Raw genomic sequence first — 20,688 nt, forward strand, 5'->3', positions numbered from 1 at the left:
CGATTATTTAATGATGAAATTCAAATGATCAGTGTGCACTTGAAGTTAAAAAAAAGCAATAAAAATAATCAGTGACACTACTGTAGACCAAAAAAATTGAAAAAAATAAAAAACTACCCCATAGACAGGGAGATACAGCCCCGTAAAGCCGAAAATTCGCGATTATTTAATAATGAAATTCAAATGATCAGAGTGCACTTGAAGTGAAAAAAAAAAGCAATAAAAATAATCAGTGACACTACAGTAGGTGAAGAAAATTTTTAAAAATAAAAACTACCCCATAGACAGGGAGATACAGTCCCATAAAGCCAAAAATTGTGCGATATTTCAATAATTAAAATAGAAATTTTCGACGACTACTCAAAATTTCAAATAAAAATCTAGGACTAATAGTTAACTATACCCATAACAATCAGGAAAAAATTAAAAATTACAAAAACCACCCCATAGACACTAAGATACAGCCTAATAAAGCCGAGTATTTCGGGATTATTTAACATAAAAATTAAAATATTCACAGTGCATTCGAAATAGAAAAAAAATACCAATCAAAATTATCAGTGGTACTTTTGACCATCAGACAAATTTAAAAAATTGTAAAAACACCCCATAGATACCGAAATATGACTTGATAACGCACAAAAATCGGGATTGTTTAGAAATTAAAATTCAAATTATTGGTGCCCATTGAAAATCAACAAAAGAAACCTTTTGTACTTATCGATTAAACTCCTGTGTATCGAAAAAAATTATTATTTAAAAAACCACCCCGCAAACTCCGAATTATGATCCCATTAAGCTGAAAATTTCTGATTTTTTAGTAATTAAAATGCTACTTCTCGGTGTCCGTTGAAAATAAATGAAAAGTATGAAAACTCATTTTCAGATATACTCTTGTAAGCAAAGAAAAATAAGATTTGAAAAAAACACCATACACTCGCGATTTGTCGATTTTTATTTGACGTAAATTGAAATTCTCGGTGTCCACTTAAAATAACAGAATTACAATAATCTTCCTATCTAATGTAACCTCGGTCATACACAAAGATATCAAAATTATGGAATCCACCCTATAAACACCGAGATACACCCCCATAAACTGGCGATAAGTCGATGTTTAATTTACTTTCAATGAAATTCTCGGTGTCCACTGAAAATAAGCCAAAGAAAACTATCCCACTTTCCAGTTCAATCTTCGTCATGAATTAAAAAAAGAAAATTTCGGAATCCACCCTATAAACATCAGGAGACAACCCTATAAAGCCGCGATTTTTCGATTTTCCATTGATTTAAATGGAAATTCTCGGTGTCCACTGAATATAACTTAAAAAAAATTATCGTACTTTCCAATGTAACCTTTGTAAAGAATTGAAAAATCAAAATTTAAGAATCCACCTCATAGACACTGAGATACACCCCCATAAAGCTGCGATTTCTCCATTATTTGTGAAGTTAAGTTGAAATTCTCGGTGTCAACTCGGAATAACTCAAAGAAAATTATCTTTCTTTCCAGTTTAACCTTTTTATGAATTAAAAAATCAAAATTTTGGAATCCACCCCATAAACACCGAGAGGCAACCCCACAATGCCACAATTGTTCGATTTTTTATTGATTTAAATTGAAATTCTCGGTGTCTACTCAAAATAAGTAAAAGAAAATTATTGTACTTTTTAATGTTATCTCTGTTATAAAATAATAAATCAAAATTTTAGAATCCACCCCACAGACACCGAGATACATCCCCATACAGTCGCTATTTGTCGATTTTTAATTGACTTAAATTGAAATTCTCGGTGTCCACTTAAAATAAAGAGCATAAACTCATTCCACTTTCCAATTTACTCTTTTTAATAAATGAAAATATCAAAATTCAAGAATTCACCCCATAGACCCCAAGATACGCCTCCATAAAGCCGCGATTTATCGATTTTTTGTGGATTGATATCGAAATTTTCGGTGTCATATGAAAATTTGAATTTTAATTATTGAAAAATCGCGAATTGTTGGCTTTATTTGGATGTTTGTTAGTGTCTATGCGGTGGATTTTCAAGAGTTAAGTTTTTTTATGTTTTTAAGGGTGTAATTTAAAAGTACAATAGGTTTCTCTTGTTGTTGTTAAATGGACACCAAGAATTTCAATTTCAATTACTAACAAATCACAAATTAGCGGATTTATGGGGTCCTATCTCGCCGTTAATGGGGGTGTTTTTTCAAATCTTATTTTTTTTTTTGCTTACAAGAGTATATCTGAAAATGAGTTTTCATACTTTTCATTTATTTTCAACGGACACCGAGAAGTAGCATTTTAATTACTAAAAAATCAGAAATTTTCAGCTTAATGGGATTATAATTCGGAGTTTGCGGGGTGGTTTTTTAAATAATAATTTTTTCGATACACAGGAGTTTAATCGATAAGTACAAAAGGTTTCTTTTGTTGATTTTCAATGGGCACCAATAATTTGAATTTTAATTTCTAAACAATCCCGATTTTTGTGCGTTATCAAGTCATATTTCGGTATCTATGGGGTGTTTTTACAATTTTTAAATTTGTCTGATGGTCAAAAGTACCACTGATAATTTTGATTGGTATTTTTTTCTATTTCGAATGCACTGTGAATATTTTAATTTTTATGTTAAATAATCCCGAAATACTCGGCTTTATTAGGCTGTATCTTAGTGTCTATGGGGTGGTTTTTGTAATTTTTAATTTTTTTCTGATTGTTATGGGTATAGTTAACTATTATTCCTAGATTTTTATTTGAAATTTTGAGTAGTCGTCGAAAATTTCTATTTTAATTATTGAAATATCGCACAATTTTTGGCTTTATGGGACTGTATCTCCCTGTCTATGCTATGGGGTAGTTTTTATTTTTAAAAATTTTCTTCACCTACTGTAGTGTCACTGATTATTTTTATTGCTTTTTTTTTTTTCACTTCAAGTGCACTCTGATCATTTGAAATTCATTATTAAATAATCGCGAATTTTCGGCTTTACGGGGCTGTATCTCCCTGTCTATGGGGTAGTTTTTATTTTTTTCAATTTTTTTGGTCTACAGTAGTGTCACTGATTATTTTTATTGCTTTTTTTTTTTAACTTCAAGTGCACACTGATCATTTGAATTTCATCATTAAATAATCGCAAATTTTTGGCTTTATGGGGCTGTATCTCAGAGTGTATGGGGTACTTTTATAACTTTTTTTTTTTTTTTAATTACAGGGGTATCATTGAATATGACTGTTGGCTTTTTTTTTTTTCATTTTTCGGTGACACCGAAAATTTGAGTTTTAATTATCAAAAAATCGCACATTTTTTATTTTATGAGGCTGTCTATGGGATGATTTTTCTAATATTAATTTTTTTTTTATTTACAGGAGTATCATTGATCATTATTATTGCATGCGGGCATCCCGCTATAACTGAGCAATGATATCACACGTGTGCAAACGAGCGCGCACTCATTGCCTGTCGCGCTTCCACTCGCTCGCTCTTGCGCCTACCGTTCTGCCGCTAAACCGCGCTCCTCATTGGTCTATTTTCATAAATTTATAGTAATTTTTCTATGGGTCTGATCGAAAAATGGTAAAGGACTTTTCTATTCAGAATCCAATTTTCTACCACACCCTGTCCGGTGGCTCACGACTTCTGAGACACCCTGTATAGACATTAGTATGAATAATTATTTGAATTTTATTTTATAGTAGTAAACACACATTTTTTGGAATATATAATGAACTGACTTATCATCAGTAATGAACAAAAAAAATCAATATAGTAAAAAAATAATGTAATAAAAAAAAGTTATTATAGTAATAATGAAAATGATGGATGAGGATGAGAAGCTTCCTGAACTGTAAGGGGAGGGTTTATTTCCTCATGGCGCGAAGATGGGCCTCATGGAAGAGTCTCATGTCCTCTTGGGTGTACTCGGTGTTGACCCAGTCCTTGTACTTGGGCCAACGCTTGTTACAAGCCCGGCACATGGGGTCGAAGAATTGGTTAGTCACTCCGCATCCTGAACAGTGTTCACGGAAGTGGTCTTTCAGTTCTTTTTCGTGGGGGCGGAAACACGTTTCCGTTGTCACTTGATCCTGATAGCAGACGTGACATATGTCTGGCCTCCAGGGTAGACGGCATTCGGTAATCTTGTGAGTTCGTTGCCGACAGTTCTGGCATCCTGTGGAGAAGAACAGTGACTGAGCCTGGGTAGTCACTGTCTGAGTCCAAGACTCCTGGAGCTCTTGGTGGCGAATCCTTGGCCGAACGGCAGCACAAGGGCTGCCGATTGCTTTACAGAAGGTATTGTAGTCCATGAAACGGATTCCATTGTGCACGCATACCTGGTTAGCGTCTGTAGTAGCTGTTGGTGGAGTTGCTGAGTCAGTGTCAGCCAGAAACTGTTGATATGCAGCCTCTGGTGATATCGGTGCATTGTACTCAGGTGCTGACGTAGTCTGGGAGTACGGTAACGAATGAGCGTACGTTACCATTACTGTCTTAGCTGGTGTACCCTTCTTGATGGCTCCTGTTGCGAGGAGGAGGTTCGATTGCTCCTGGGTGAGCTGTCCTCGAGCCGCTCTGTGGGCCAGTAATGGCGATGGAGGGAATTGGGAACCCTCTCGGATAGGCCTGGACGTCGATGTGTGAGGTTTCAGTCCAGCATTCGGTCCACATGCTGTCGCTGGCTGGCTGGCTAGGACTGGAACTACCGCCTTGTTAGTTGGCGTAGTCCTGATGTTGTAGACCGTCCTGATGGTCTGCTCCTCAGTGACTTGGAAGGTTAGCGGTCCCTCCTGGTGTACTTTTTGGTGGAGGTCATCACCCAGCTGCTTGATGGAGGGTTCCATCGCTTCGAGTCGGTGGTTGACGGCAACGACTTCCTCAGCTACATCGCGAAGGTTCCGACGTTGCTGATTGGTTGTCTCAGATAGGTTGGTGACATCGCGTTGTAGGGACTGGATGTCACGGGTGTTTCTTTGCAGCTGCATGCACAAATGCTCGATGCCATCAAGTATATTATTGACCCAGGAAGGTCGTTTATTGGCAAGTCTAGCTTTTGGCTGAGCTAAAGAGTCTAATCGGCTCACGAATGCTGAGGCGACTGTTTGTTGACTCGCATCAGTGACTGATGGCTGCTCTGTGGCTGCTTTGCTGCTCGTGGATGCCGGCATGGGCGACATTGGGATGTTCTCTGGCTGGTTAGCAGTACTGACTGGACCTGTAATCAAACTGCTGGCCACTGGTGTCAATGTAGCTGCTGCTGGAGTAGTTACGGCAGTAACTATGGTAACCGTGCCGAGCTGAACTGCGAGAGGCCTGGGAATTCGACCGAAGGTGAGCTGGGTGGCTTCCTCTGGAGTCAGGCTTGGCTTAGCCATGGTCGATGACGATGCAGGGGTTACAGCTAGCGGTTCAGGTGATGGTGATGATACAATGTCGTTTTGATGAGGTGAAATGGTATCGGAAGCGAGAGTTTCGGTCAACGGGTTGAGAATCAACGATTTCAAACTTGCATGCAAACTAGCTTTCGACTCACTGCCGGTAATATATGACATTGTAGTACTCTCAGTAGTTTCTTTCTGTAATGAGATTTGTCTATCAGACCTTCGTGGAATTTTCAAATCATTTAAATAATGTGTGCCGAGGCCATTGCCATTTAAATCTGATAATTTCACGACCATCGGACTTATTATATCAGTAACTACTGCGAGTTCAGCATATTTAGGTGCTAATTTCGTGCTGTAGCCATCGACTTTTTTGCTTAATTTTTTATTTAAATGATAAACGCGATCCCCGACATATAAATTGATAGATTGAGTAGAGAACCGTTTTTCATGTTGTTTTCGTGTTCGTTCCCGAGCTTTTAACATATAATGTTCTGTAAAATGCCGAAGTTCATCTATTCTACTTATGCGGGATTTCCAAACAGTGATATCAGTCTTGTCAAAATTTTCAGTAACAGGTGTATCTGATATAGGGTGTGGGTCACGACCATGATTTAAATAAAATGGGGACACACCGAGTGCGGTGTGGACTGCAGTATTGTAGGCAAATTTTAGATCTGGTATGTGAAGGTCCCAGTCTCGTTGATTTTGTCCAGTAAATGAAATAATCATCGGTTTTATTGTGTGATTACAGCGTTCTACGGGGTTCGTACATGGGTGTCCTATTGGAGTAGGCGTAAGTAGGATGTTGTACTGTTTTATAAGGGCTAAAACGTCTTTATTTATAAACTCTTTACTATTATCTGAAATAATTTATTTAACTGGGCCCCAGTGGGTTAATACTCGGCGTAAATGTTTGATTATTTCTTTGCCAGTTTGTTGTCTTAATGGGAAAATTTCTAAGTATCGGGTATAACTGTCTTTAATTACTAATGCATATTGGAAACCGGATGAGGATTTTGTGGAAGGACCTTTGGTGTCCATGGAGATGATAGTCCATGGCTGAGTTGGTGGTCTAGTACCAATATAGCCTTGCGATTTAGCCTGATTACTTTTCGTTTTAAGACAGCTCTCACAAGAATTGACACAGGAAACAACATCTCGGAACATACCGGGCCAGTAATGGGTCTTGCGGATGCGCCAATAAGTTTTATCGATACCTAAGTGTCCCGATTGAACATCGCAATGTGCTTTCTCGAGCTGGGGCTTGATTTCAGGTTCTGTGAGGACGATTTTCCACGCAGTAATGTCACCTAGAATTTCTGTAACTGCTGTCGGGCGGTAATAATATAGTCTTTCATCTTCGTACTTCCATTCGGGGTATTTTTCCGGGAATTTTTGAACTACTCGGACTTTTTCGCTGTACCATGAAGTTTCAGGTCCAGTAATGCTACGATTTTGGATCGATGAGAGTTCTGTTAATCCAGGATCTTCATAAAGGCGTGATAGAGCGTCTGGAGCTTCATTTTGAGTTCCTCTGTAATGGATAATGTCTAACTTGTATGCTGATAGGTCAATAGCCCACCTAGCTAAACGACCTGCTGGATCTTTTAAATTATAGAGCCATTTTAACGCGGAATGGTCAGTATAAACTGTAACTGGAAGACCTTCTACGTATCCACGTAATTTCCGTAAGGCCCAAACTACCGCGAGGCATTCTTTTTCTGTCGCCGTGTAATTAATTTCAGCTTTATTCAGAGGTCTGCTCACACACATAATTAAATTTTCTCGATCTTCTTTAAATTCGTACTGGGTAAGAATCGCGCCTAGTCCGGTGTTACTCGCGTCAGTGTATAGGCGATAAGGGCGATCTGGCTCAGGCACAGCTAACGTGGCTGCTTGTAATAGAGATTTCTTAGTCTCAATACCTGATTTTTCTTCTAAGTCAGTCCATTTCCAGTCTACACGAGTGCTTGTTAATTTATTTAAGGGACCTTGGACTTGTGCAATATTTTTACGATGTTTGTGATACCAGTTTACAAGACCGTTAAATCTACGAAGTTCTTTGCGGTTAGTAGGTCGCGGATAATCGGCTATTGGTTCGAGTCGCGCTAGGTCCGGACTCATGCCTTCTTCATTAATTATGAAACCTAGAAATTTAACTTTGGAACGTCCGAATTGACTTTTTTCTTCATTCATTTTGAGGCCCGTGATTCGAAAAGCTTCAAAAACAGCTTGTAAATACGTCATGTGTTCCTCTAGAGTATTACTGATAATAATCCAATCATCTAAGTAGGCAAAAATTTTTCCCTGCGCGCTGGGTAAATATTTCCGAGCCTTTTTCCAAAGAATTTGCTTTATAAGTGCTAGGAGCGTTAACAAGCCCGAATGGCATACGAATCCACTCGAATTGGCCACAGCCATCGACACAAAATGCTGTATAGTGTCGACCACTCTCTTTAACTCATACTTGGTGAAAAGCGTCGCTGATAAATGGTAAAAATAATTTTTGCGCCTCGAGGGCTGGATATAATTCGATGCATGATTGGTAATGGGTACGCTGATTGTTTGATCTTTTTATTTAAAGGACGATAGTCAATACACATGCGCCAGGTATTATTTTTCTTCGCAATCATAACTGGAGAGCAAGCCCAGCTACTATTCGAAGGTCGAATATACCCTTTCTCGAGTAATTGATCAACTTTTTCATGTAATGCTTTCATTACTGGCTGACTGCGTCTGTATGGTTTACAGCGTACTAGAGTTTCGTCAATTAGTTCGATACGATGTTTTACTAGATTAGTACCTCCTAACGTGGTAGATTTATTTTTATCAAATTCTGTCGCGAGAAAGTTACTTAGTTCGGATCGTTCTGATGAAGATAGAGCATTTAATGTCAGGGGTTTGGTTTTATTTGTACGGGAACGAAATTGGTGTTTGATAGAATTACCGCCTAGGTACCAAGTAGCAATTTTTGATTCTACAAGAACATCTGCAGACTGCCAAAAGTCTAATCCGAGAATAATTGGGGTTGATAGACCAGGTAATACGCTTAACCAGGTAAGGATAGTTTTCCCATCGAGTTCCACTTCGAATGGCGCGCCTTCGCGGGTATAGATTGAAGCAGAGTCGGCTAATGTTACTTCTACAGTACTGGTGGGGTCTGGGCTAAGTTCTTGAAGTTCATTGCCTTGGATTCGATTATACGTGGTCTCAGAAATGTAACTTCGTTCGCTTCCGCTGTCTAACATGTCTTCAATCTTAAAAGGTCCTATTGTAATATCTGTAATCATGCGACTTACGAGCGTTGGTGCCTGCGTATGCGATAGATATGTCCGATTTTGATGATTGGGACCGTGTATTAGCATAAGACAGTCGGGTGTTTCGTCATGATCTGATTTGATTATTAATTTCGTGAATTAATGGGAAATTCCGATTCTGAGTCTGATTCGTAGTCACAATCGTCATAATCCTCATATTCCGAATCTGAGATATTTAATTGCGGGGGATCAAATAGAGAACCCGAGATTTGGGAAGTACTAGCTTTACAGTTGTCAATTATTGGCTCTACCAAGGTGTTAGCTGGAGAAATAGATAATACGTGAGTTTGACTAGCTGATTCAGTAGTACTATTTGTCTCTACTGCAACGGTTTTGGCCCTGGCTGCTGTAGAGGGATACACCAGGGCACCTACTCGTTTTTTGGATCCGGGTTTCTCGGTGACGGTGGTAAACCAACTCTGGCCCGAATCTCATCGGTGGTTTTCGCGCAATATTTGTCGGCTGTATGTCCATAACGTCCACAGCGTGTACAGGACGCGGAAGATGATAGTGGAGAGAGAGTCTTTTGCAAGTTTTCAAACATGCCCTGTATTACTACCTGAAGATTATGTATTGACGATACTAGCATGTCTGTAGTGTCGTCTTTTGGCTTTTCTTTACGGAAATTGGGATGTTTGTTAGTTAATACCGCGTCTAGGGTAGTTTGTTCGTTGTTTTCTGTATTTGACGCGTCTTGATCGGGGTCTGTGTCGGTAACGGCGTTCATTTGCGTTCTGGATTTAGAATAGCCCTGATTTTGTACTTTTGGTTTATTCGATTGTTCCTGCTTAGGTGGATTACAAGTATCCATAATCGATTGCCAAGCGCCAACGCGTTGATACAACGTTGAATAAGTACTGATATGTTCTTCGGTAAATTTAAATAAAAATTTGGAATTAAATTTTTGAATAATAATTTTAATTTGTCGATTTTCCGGTAACGGCTCTTCTAATTGGGCAAATGCACTTTGCATTCGATTAATAAATGCTGCTCCGAGTTCGTCGTCGGATTGCCGATATGAATAAATTTCTTGTAACAGGGTTTCGTCTGTTTGGTGGGTTTGCCATACTTTAAAGTGTGTCTTAAAGACCGACCAGTCAGTGAATAAATGTTCATTTTGATAATACCAGTCTAGAATATTGCCAGTTGAGGTTGAAGCAACTACTGGCCTAAAACTATCTAATGGTATATCATTACTGATCATTCACTGTTCTAAGGTTTTAATAAATTTTTTAGCATCTAGTTTTGCAGATGAATCGCGTGAAGGAAAAATTATGTTCCATGATTTTGCAGTCCGGCAAATGTCATTAGTTCGTAAGGGTGCAACTGTACTCGGGTACGTGTAAGAGTAAGCAGCGCTTGGGACCATGCCTGGGATAGTGTGAGTGTACTGCTATGTCTGTGACGCAGGCACGTGGAAAGAAGCGATCGGTGGTGTGTAAGTATGCGTCACGTGAGGTACAGTAGTGTGGAGCTGTATGTGTGTGGCTGGTACGTAGTATGGCATCGATGGTGCTGTGTAAGTTTGTGTTATGTGTGGTACGGTAGTGTATGTTTGTGTGTGTGTAGCTGGTACGTGCTGAGACACGAGCGGTACGAGTGGTGGGATATACGGGTGCGCGTACGGTAAACGCGCAGCTCCACTGAACGCTTTGTACTGTGGTAGCGAGAGGTAGGCGAGGTGCGGGTGGTACAAAATGATTTCCCGCCGAGAAGTTTGAATTCGGGAATAATTCTCGCGGCTGAAATGCATAGGTATTATTGGCAGGATTGTTATTATTATTTACAGCGTCAGACGTTGTTCGGACTAGGGTACTGGCAAAGGGTGGTATTAATTGGTAATACGCGGCTTTCCAGGCTTCTGTTTCCGATCTGAGTTGTCTAACTACTTCCTCGACAGTATGTGTCACAATATTTGTATTCCCAGGATTTTGTATTGCGTTTACATAGTTACTGTTTGCGTTCGTTGGATCTAGTGGGTCTTGTACACTATTTATCTCGTTACCGCTTAAATTTGCGGGGTTCGCTAAGTCTGGTATACCGCTCATGTTATTATGAATTGTCTGAACGGGGTCAGTATTGTTGTTGTAGTCTGTACTATTATGCAAGTCGTTTTGTGAATTGTCTAGTCTAAGTAAGTCGTCTGATAACTGTGGATATAAACTTGAACTAGGGGCTTGAGTGGGGTTAAAATTTAGTAAGTTCTGGCTTGATGCGACTGAATGGGGATCTTGTGGGATCTGATTCGCATTATTGTTTATTGGTACCGAGAATCGATTCACTGGCGTACGGGCAAAAATTTTTGAAAAATTCTGATATTAAAATTTTTATTTTCTTATTTTAATTAATTTTCAGTTGGGTTAAGTTTTCGGAATTTTTATTTCATGATGATGCATCTGATAGAAAATTCTCATCTTAAATTTTCAACAATTGTTTTCCTCGGTAACGTATTCAAGGTAAATTACTACAATCCCGGATTTATTTAATAATTATCCGATACTCGGTGTTATTAATTTAATCACTAAATTTAACTTCGACAATGAGCTTATTAATTTATGATAGTTAATTTAAACGTTATTTTCTGAAATTCGAGCTGTAAAGTTATATAAAATAATTGATTTCAACGGCAATGTTTAATTTCAGTATTAAAATATTTTCTACTAAGAGTTTATTTCGAATAATAAAATTAAATAAGAGATTTAGTTTCGACTTAGCTAGACAAAAGAAATTTTTGTGTAGGAATAAGACTTAAAGATTTTAATTTCATTTCCGAACGTTACAATACGTAGTATATGACGACCGATTCCTCGAAGGACGTTTGAGTGAAGCGACCTCGTGTCGTGTTTACTTTAGCCCGAGCGTGCAGCGTGTTTATGGCTTACGACCCGTCACATAAAATATAATAGACAATGGATTTGTAAGATTTATGTACTGATAAAATTTTTCGAAATTATTTTTACTTGATTTTTACTAAGAGTACTTCTCAGTTATCGTAAAATAAATGACATCAACACAAATCTGTACAATAATCGGGTTATGGTTTTACAATATTACAATTTATGCACACAATAGAAATATTTTCAGTTTAAAATTAGATAAGATAATATGAAAACGTGGCAGTTTTGTCAACTTAGAAATTAATTTTATAAATTTAGGATTTTTGCTAAATTTTCAACAAAAATTTTACTAGTTTAATGAATTCGTATAATTATTTAAGACAGGAATCTCGTCAATTAATTGAATTTATTGAATTTTATCTGTAAAGTATAGAATTAATTTAGCAAATTTTGTTCGAGAAAATGAATTTATAAATTTTTTGAATTTTCTAGAACAAAGACATTCATTTATGAGGGCAGTATTCCTGTTCAAGCGCCATTGAAACACAAAATTTTCACTTGTTTGAAAAATTTAATTATCCAGGCCACGAAACCTTGCGGATAAGAAATAGTAGCCTGGATTTCGTTATAATTTTAGTCCACTGCCCTGGGATATTCCGCGCCCGTATTTACGATTGTCTTTGTTTTAGGAGAAATTGATTAGATAATTTTTTAGGACAGAAGTTCCCACGCTTGCCAGTTAACTTGTTTTAGATACTTACAAATTTTACTGCCAAGGTGGTCCTTCTTCCTTGATTAGCCTTGTAATTAATTATATGGAGTTACGCAGAATGGATATTGTAGTTGATAAATGAAGATTGATTGGTGATAAAATTACAACTAACTTAATTTTATTTCCCTAAATCGACACTTTGAATAGATTTATTATATTCGGTAACGAAATACAATAAATTAGCTGTAGGAATATTTTTCCAATATTCGAGGTTATCGATGATTAATTATTTATAATAAACGCAATGATAGTAGTTTAACACAAAATAATAATAGTAATGATAATATAAACTTATTAATTAAATAATAGATTTAATAGATTTTAGTAGTTTTGGTGAGTAGTCACCTATTAGTGGTAATAGAAGTAAAAAGATCGACTTGAGAATCTAGCGTGGTGGTTAACACCGGGGGATAGATCGAAGTGTCGATCACCGCTCAAGTATTGGGGTTTGTGACCGTTTTTCCCTCCTCGTGTCGTCTTGTGACGTCACGGGACTACCTATTATATTATTTTAGCTAGTGTCGGTAACGAAAATTTCGGGTGGTAGTTCGCCAGGCTGATAAAGTCGGGACATTTTGTAGTGTCTCATATATATATATATATATATATATATATATATATATATATATATATATATATATATATATGTTGTAACAGGCCGCTTTTAGCGACACCTGTTAATAAGTTGTTTTTACTTATTTTTCTTATTTTTTAATTTTTAAATAAAGATTTTCCCAGTTAGGAAGGTCATTGGTTGGATTCGCCGCGACCGAGTCGCCCTCGCGCGGAAGAAAAATTGATCGAAGCTCAACAGAGCGCGAAAAATATTCAAACTTGCGGTTAGTTATTAATTTAGATAATAAGTTAGTTTTAAGATGAAAAGCATTGTTTGGTACGATAAACGACGACCACTTGACCCGAGAAGAGGATCATCATCGAGCATCATCGACGTGGGATCACAGCAAGTGTATCACCGACGACGGGCAGTTAACCGAGGATAAAACGACGGAATGGTCAGTTTACGGTTGAGCGAGCCAATGCTCCAGCCAAAACATCAATGAGCTGTCGATATTGGAAAATGGGACATGAAGAGCCATCTTTGGAGAACCAACAGAAGCAAGGGCCCAAAGAGAGGGGAGTGCAGCCAGGCCGACTACAACCACGCGATTCTCTCCCTTCCACGTTTTCCCTCAACAACAGACGGACGTTGAATTTTTGATAATTTGATTATTTTGATTATGTTGATTATTTTTTCTCATTGCGATTTTGTTCATTGCAAATTTGTTTAATTTCGACGGAGTTGTCGACCGCTGTGCAAAATTTTTTGATAATTTTGATTAATTTCGCTTATTTTGAGTATTGTTGATTACTGAAAAATTTGTTTAAATTCGACGGAGTTGTCGATTGCTGTGCAATTTTCTTTAGTTATTATTAATTACTGCGGCAACGTAATTATTACAACGCCGTGTTGCATTTATTCGAGGAGAATCCGCCGTGGAAGTCGAGGACAACGGAACCGTGCGACCCGCCAGGAGACTATCCATTACTGATTAATTTTGACTGCTGTATTTTCCTGGGGAGACCGACGCCTTTTACCAGGGTAAGTGGTCTCGTCTTTAAGATAGCTCGTGGGATTCACATACTCGGACAAAGAGTACAAGTTATTTGAGTATTTTTCTTGAAGTTAACACAAAAAAAAAAAAAAAATTTTCTTTATTTAATTGTGTTTTATTATTTTGAATTATTCTGAAGATTATCCCACGAGGTATTTCTGGTACCAAAATTTCTTTGTTAGGGATTATTTACATTATCGAGAGTTTATGTTATAATCCCGAGAATTGAGCTTCGGTCATGCGGTAAAGCGATAGTTGAGAATTTTGTATTGACCAAATAACTAAACTTAACTAGCAGTTGAAGTTGACCTTGTCGGAATTCCGGACTTATTTTTTTTAATTGTGTTAATTGCGACGGTGTCCGAGAGATCAAGGATACTGTTTTTTTTTTTTTTTTTTTTTTTTACAATTTGTTAATTTAATTAATTGAGAGGTAATCTAATTAATTAATTAATTAAAATTTATTGAATCTTTGCGACGATTGGTTATTTAATCCGACTACGTATTAGTAGTCTAACAATTTCACGACGGATAAATTGTCGAATTGATTAAGTATTATTAACGAAGGAGTTGTATTTAATTTAATCACAATTAATGGCGATGATTATAATCTTTGAATTTATTTAATTAAAGTCGATGCGGATTCTGTTTTTTTTTTGTTGTTAGCAAAAATTTAATTACGTCTTATTAAATTAATTGCGGCATACGAATTTTTTTCACTATTTTTGGTCTAATTTTGTTCTTGGAAATTTTATTTATAATTCAAACTTGTGATTTTGTTGTTCTGACGACCACTTAATTTTTTGTTGTTAATAAATTAGAATTAAAAAAATAGGTCGGCGAATTATTAGTACCCAGGTTATTTTCCTAGTTCCTTTTTTAAGTTAGGTCGTACCTTTTGTCCCGCCACCCTGACTAAGAGTCCCGGTCCGAGTAAGCCGGACACGACGTGAGTGGAGCTTAGCTCCTGGCGCCCAACCAAGAAATCAGCAGGTAGGCCAAATTGTACTTATATCGGACTTCGTCCTCGCTAACGCACGAGATCGAAAAACCCGTTATGATATATATATATATATATATATATATATATATATATATATATATATATATAAAGATACCCAAAGTATACTTGTACGTATCTTCCTGCATATTGGACAATTTTGTATACTCTTGCAACCTTGAGGCTCAAGCGTAACAATAGTGATTTCGATACAAAATTAACAATTTTTTATTTTTTAAGCTGAAATTTTTTTCAATTCCAAAATTCCAAAATTTTTTTTTCTAAACCATCCCTGAACTATAACGAACAAAACAAAAAAAAATTTTGAAAATCGGTCAAGCCGTTTTTGAGTTTTAGCGAGACTAACGCACAGCAATAGATTTTTATATATATATATATGTCAGAGAGGCAGGAGTTATTGATGGAGATTCAGCATCTTGTGATTTACGCATTTATATTATTACAATTAATTAATATTCACAAACACAAAAAGATCAATTATTACGAATGAGTAGATAAACTCGTACGAGGTTAAGTAAATTGAGAACGCAAACAATGTTAATAATATCTTGCGATAGACCGTGTTATGTACGAAAAATATAATCTTAGAATTTGGTTGCTAGACTATCGAAGGTTCGGATAACAGATGAATTTCCCTAACGAAGGATCGTTAGGTTTTCAATTTATGGGTTCGCAAAGGTGGAAACTCCGGAGAGGGCCCCTTGGAATAGACAATCGACCTCAGAAATAATAAAATAACCTCCACTTACTATTGCGAATCCTAATTCCAACGATGACTCGGCCTTTGATTGAACTTTATACCTTTGACTTCCGCTGCTTGGCTTCTCCCTTCCTCCTGCTGGCTGGAGATTGAAGATTAAACGTTGAAGGATTTATAGCTTCTTAATTTATAAATGACGGAACACTTCGATTCGGGTTTTTAGTTTATATATTCTGATTAACTGGCCCTATAGGCAAACACGTCTTAATTTACACTATTCACTTATTAACTAATAACAATATAAAATGATGATTGAAAGAATATGAGTTCGTAACCGGAGTAACGACTCCGGCAAACAAAAGTTCGCCGATTATAAATTCACAGAAGAAGAAAATAATTTGAGAGCGGACCAGGTCACCGGAACTGCGGGAATCTCGATTATTGTAAAGACGAATCGTGACTCGAAGAATCACTATCACAGAACTCGGAAATACCGTTGAGGAAATCGAAATGAATAATTAGGGAAAAGATGACTAATTAATTTAATAATTGAAGTCTGCCTATACGTGTCGGAGTATAGGACTCACCCAGGCTTAAAGGCAGAACTGTTACCTTGTAAATAAGCTGGTGAATTATGGTGTTCGCGGTTTTTATCACCTCGGTCGCGATTTGAAAGAGGGGCTACTAATTAAACAATTGGTTCTTTTGATGAGGTGACAATGCGCGGTAATGTGTATTCTTCAGCCACGAGTCAGTTGTCGCGCAGTCCTGGTTCTTGTTCCTTAAATATGCAAGCGCTGCACTTTTCGGCGGGAATGGGAGGCCCTGCATTATATACGGTATGCCGGATATAACAACCGAGACTTAGGAAATAACGATTTCGCGATCACCAGGACGTCCGTTCGATTTCGATCTCAAAGCAAGACTGTCTTTTCAAAAACTATTCTCAAATAGCCTGCCTGCTGCACATTTCTCTTTTCCTTATTAATTTTATGATACCCCTATCGTCCTGGGATCCCGACTACGTTCACAACCATGTGCCTACTAGTGTTGTAACATCGAAGTCGATTAATCGAACAATCGATTGTTGATGCTTCGATTCTAAATATTTTTCAATCGATTGTGAAGAGTTCGATCAATCGAAAAAAATCGATTTTGTTTTTTCAAAACGATTTTTCAACATCGATTTTTTCGAAAAAATTATATTTATATAATTTTTTTTGCAAAAACTATTATTGCTTGATTTTTTAACAATAAAGAATTGATTTTTAAGCAAAAATATAAAATCAACTCTGGTAAACGAGAAAACTTTTTTATTTTAATGATTATTTATTATTTCAAACAATCGATTTTCACAATCGATTATCGTAGTTTCGATTGTACAACTTAAACGTTGTTCATAATAAATCGATTATTGTAAAAAAATTTTTTCTTAAATATGAATAATATGAAAAAGTATTTTTAAAAAATTTAATTGCCTTCTACGATTTTTTTTTATTCAAATAATTATTAAAAACATCGATAAAACTGAAACAAATAAAATAACATGTTACAAAATAAAAAATGTAAATTAAGAATTTATACTTTTTTTGCGAAAATAACAGTATTGTGTGATTTAATTTCAAGTGAAAAACAATTTTTTTATCTTTTGGCGCTATCACTATGTTAGATGGCTCCACTAGATCATTTATTTATCGAAGATCGCTAAGTTTTTAGATGTCTTTGCTGACAGATTAATCAATGAAATATAAATATTTAGACAATGCAAATTGTCCTTTTCTGCTCAGCCGTTAACTGACTGTCTGAAAACCCTCGTTGTGTTGATTTTCTTAATTTTTGGCGGTAGAGTCTCGAAAAAGATTGGGGATAAACGGCCCACGCGACAACACCGAAAATATTGGTCAGACTTCGATCCAACCCCAAACTAGCAATCACACTAATATTCTAACTCTCTATACTACTATTTATTAATTACTAATTAAGCAAATTATAACATTTTATATATTCTAATAGTTCATTACTGTTTAATTTAAGTTCTACTATTATAATTAATAATTTAAGCATTTATTGCATTTGAAAAATGATAAGTAAATCATTAGTGTGTGGAATAAAATAGTTATTTTGTTATAAATCGTATATCATCATTGCTATGAATTTACCTATCTACTGAGATTATTTCACCTACACATTCTTTGAAGGACGAATACTATTAAGGAATAAACTGATACCTCACGGGTTGCTGTATTAATCAGGATCTTGTAAAACTATCATTTCTATATATTGTAAGTATCAGAGAATATTTACTAGCACACGTGAGACTTTCTATCAAACTACATACTCTTTCTATAACGTTCTATTCATTCTAAATATCTAAAAATTAAATGCGTCATCCGTAAGGAAGTGGATTTCCGAGAGCTGGTGGTCCTAATAAATAAATTTAGAGAATCAATTGACTAAATACTTATCCGCAAGGTTTTGGTGAATTGATAAATGAATTTTTTATATAGAGAAAAATTCTTTCATCTCAATATATATATACGTACACCATATCGATGATTCGTTTCAAATTCAAACAGTTGAATTTTCTTACGGTGTATCTGTTACTATTTTGATTATTTATTCATGATATAAATTCAGCTAAATAAACTTTTGAATTTAATAAATTTGTCTAAAGAAATATCAGAAGTTCCATTTTTACATGTGTCGTTAGTATAAAATCTAATGGATAATTAACTTGTTATCTTATTTATTATTCATCGTATTTATTTATTTTCCAGCAGACATGAGTAGTAATAGTCTCATTTGGAAGCATTTCATAAAAACTTTAAATGGAGAATTATGTAAGCTTTACAAGAAAGAATTAAAATCAAAAAACACGACGACTAATCTTCACAACCATTTAAAATCTATGCATAAAATCGAAGTAGTGAGACGTCCAGAAAAATCTAAATCAAAAAATAATTTTCAAAATTCAAATTTATTTGGAACACAAAATTCAGTTAAGGAAATCGATGATGCGCAAGTATGTTAAATAATTTTATTAATTTAATTTTACTAATTAATATTGAACCTATAAATTCATTTTTAATGTATTAGCAGGATTCAAATCAAAGCGAGCAGTTGACTGTCAGTTCTGATGAATCCGAATGTTTAAAGGTATGTTATTTACTATATATTCAGATCAAATCAGTTTTTATTTTATCAAAACATTTTATATCTTTTTTTTAGTCAAAGCAGCCATCATTAACAGATGTCATGGACAAAGTTGTAGCTTTTCGTGGTTTGTTTGTTTTCATTTTTTTTAATTCATTATTTTTGAAATTTTTTAACATAATTTTTATTAATAATTGTTGTTCTTGATGTTTTAGATGGTACTGGAAAAGCTGGGCAAATAACTGGAGCACTTTTAGTTATGATAATAAAAGATAACTTACCATTCCGAACAGTGGAAAAAGTTGGGTTTCTACGTGTCATGAAGCTTCTGTCACCGCTTTACAAAGTTCCAACTAGAGCAACGATAAATAAACTGATTGATGGAAAGTACAACAGCGTGTCTAAAGCGATTAAAGATAAATTTTTAGATGTCAATGGAGTAAGCCTAACTTGCGATGTGTGGACTGAGACCACAAATACACAAAGTTTTTTAGGAGTGACTGCTCATTATATTTATAATAATCTCTTAGAGTCATCAATAATTGGTGTCACTGACCTACATGAAAGTCACACAGCTGATTGTTTGAGCAATGAACTAAAAACTATTTGTAAAACATGGAATATTGATACTGTTGTTGCTGTAGTGTCGGACAATGCTGCAAATATTACCTGTGCAATACGAAATGCATTTACTTTATCTAAGCATCTTCTTTGCCTAGCTCACACAATTAATTTAGTCGTAACTAAAACTATTTTAACAACCGAGAATTTAAATATATTGTTAACCAATGTGAAAGAGATTGTTGCATATTTTAAGAGATCAGTTACTGCAGCTGATGAACTGAAAAAATTAACTGGTGATGATTTCAATGCGCCAACAAGATTAATTCAAAGCGTTGAAACTAGGTGGAATTCGACATTTTTTATGTTCGATCGCTTTTTACTTTTAAGAAAAGAAGTGACAACGATCTTAGTATCTCAAACAGACTCCACTCCTAATGTAATTGCTGGTAATGATATCAAAATTTTAAAAGAAGCCCGAGAGTTACTTCAACCATTCGAAAGTATTACTCGAGAAATAAGTGCTGAAAAAAATCCAACTTGCAGCAAAGTAATTCCAATAATTTGTAACCTCTTCGAAACTTTAAAAAATATTGAATGTTCATCTAAGATCGCTAAAAGTTTGAAAGATCAATTGGTAAAACATTTAGAAAAACGCTTCCATGACATTGAATTTAACGATATTTTTGCTATATATATGTTGTTGGATCCGCGCTTCAAGAAACTCTACTTTACGTCTGCAACTGCTGCATCAAAAGCAATACAAAAAGTTAATAAAAATATATTATTCCAAAAAAATTTGGAACAATCAACAATAAATGATAATAATAATAATAATAACAATAATAATAATAATATCAATAACAAAAATATTGATGGAATATGGAGGTACCATCACAGCCGTGCTCAAGAATCCTTAAAAAGCCAAGAAGAAAATGACATCGGCTATTGTTTCGAATTAAAACAATACCTAAAGGAGCCAATATTTGCAGTGCATAAAGATCCACTGCAATATTGGATTAGTAGGAAAGAAGTATTTCCTTTTCTATATACAATAGCTTTTAATTACATGACGATTCCGTCAACATCAGTTCCATCAGAAAGGCTTTTTTCAGCAGCTTCTTTGATAATGACCAAAAGAAGAAACAGAATTAAGCCAGAAAAATTGCAAAAAATTTTATTTTTGCAATGCTTCGATAAGAAACAGTGGTAAATTTTTTTTTATATATAAGTATATAAAATATGTCATTTGCAATGCTAATATTAATTTTAATAATAATAATAATAATAATAATAATAATTCAGTCCGAGACTGAAGGGTTCATATT

General features: G+C 35.5%; 2 protein-coding genes across 5 annotated transcripts in view; one reads left to right on the forward strand and one right to left on the reverse strand.

The window, feature by feature from the left end:
* The window catches only part of LOC141536652 (uncharacterized), a 230,481-nt gene that overhangs the window by 68,434 nt on the left and 141,359 nt on the right, over positions 1 to 20,688 (reverse strand). For all 4 annotated transcript variants that reach the window (XM_074257323.1, XM_074257321.1, XM_074257320.1 and 1 more), the window contains one exon: positions 15,696 to 15,788. In XM_074257323.1, the coding sequence (XP_074113424.1) occupies positions 15,696 to 15,788 (93 nt within the window). The remainder of the gene's footprint in view (positions 1 to 15,695; positions 15,789 to 20,688) is intronic.
* On the forward strand, positions 18,429 to 20,573 carry LOC141535848 (E3 SUMO-protein ligase ZBED1-like). Its single transcript, XM_074256004.1, has 4 exons — positions 18,429 to 18,668; positions 18,743 to 18,802; positions 18,875 to 18,926; positions 19,015 to 20,573. The coding sequence occupies exons 1-4, from the start codon at positions 18,429 to 18,431 to the stop codon at positions 20,571 to 20,573; spliced, it is 1,911 nt and encodes a 636-aa protein (XP_074112105.1).

Source organism: Cotesia typhae, unplaced genomic scaffold, assembly GCF_013202065.1.
Source record: "Cotesia typhae breed Kobodo isofemale line unplaced genomic scaffold, CoteBio_Ctyphae scaffold_152, whole genome shotgun sequence".
NCBI lineage: Eukaryota > Metazoa > Arthropoda > Insecta > Hymenoptera > Braconidae > Cotesia > Cotesia typhae.

Coding starts and splice junctions, on each gene's coding strand:
- LOC141535848 (XM_074256004.1), top strand. CDS start 18,429: ATGAGTAGTAATAGTCTCATTTGGAAGCATTTCATAAAAACTTTAAAT. Junction 18,803..18,874: donor ATGAATCCGAATGTTTAAAG/GTATGTTATTTA, acceptor TCTTTTTTTTAG/TCAAAGCAGCCATCATTAAC. Junction 18,927..19,014: donor CAAAGTTGTAGCTTTTCGTG/GTTTGTTTGTTT, acceptor TTGATGTTTTAG/ATGGTACTGGAAAAGCTGGG.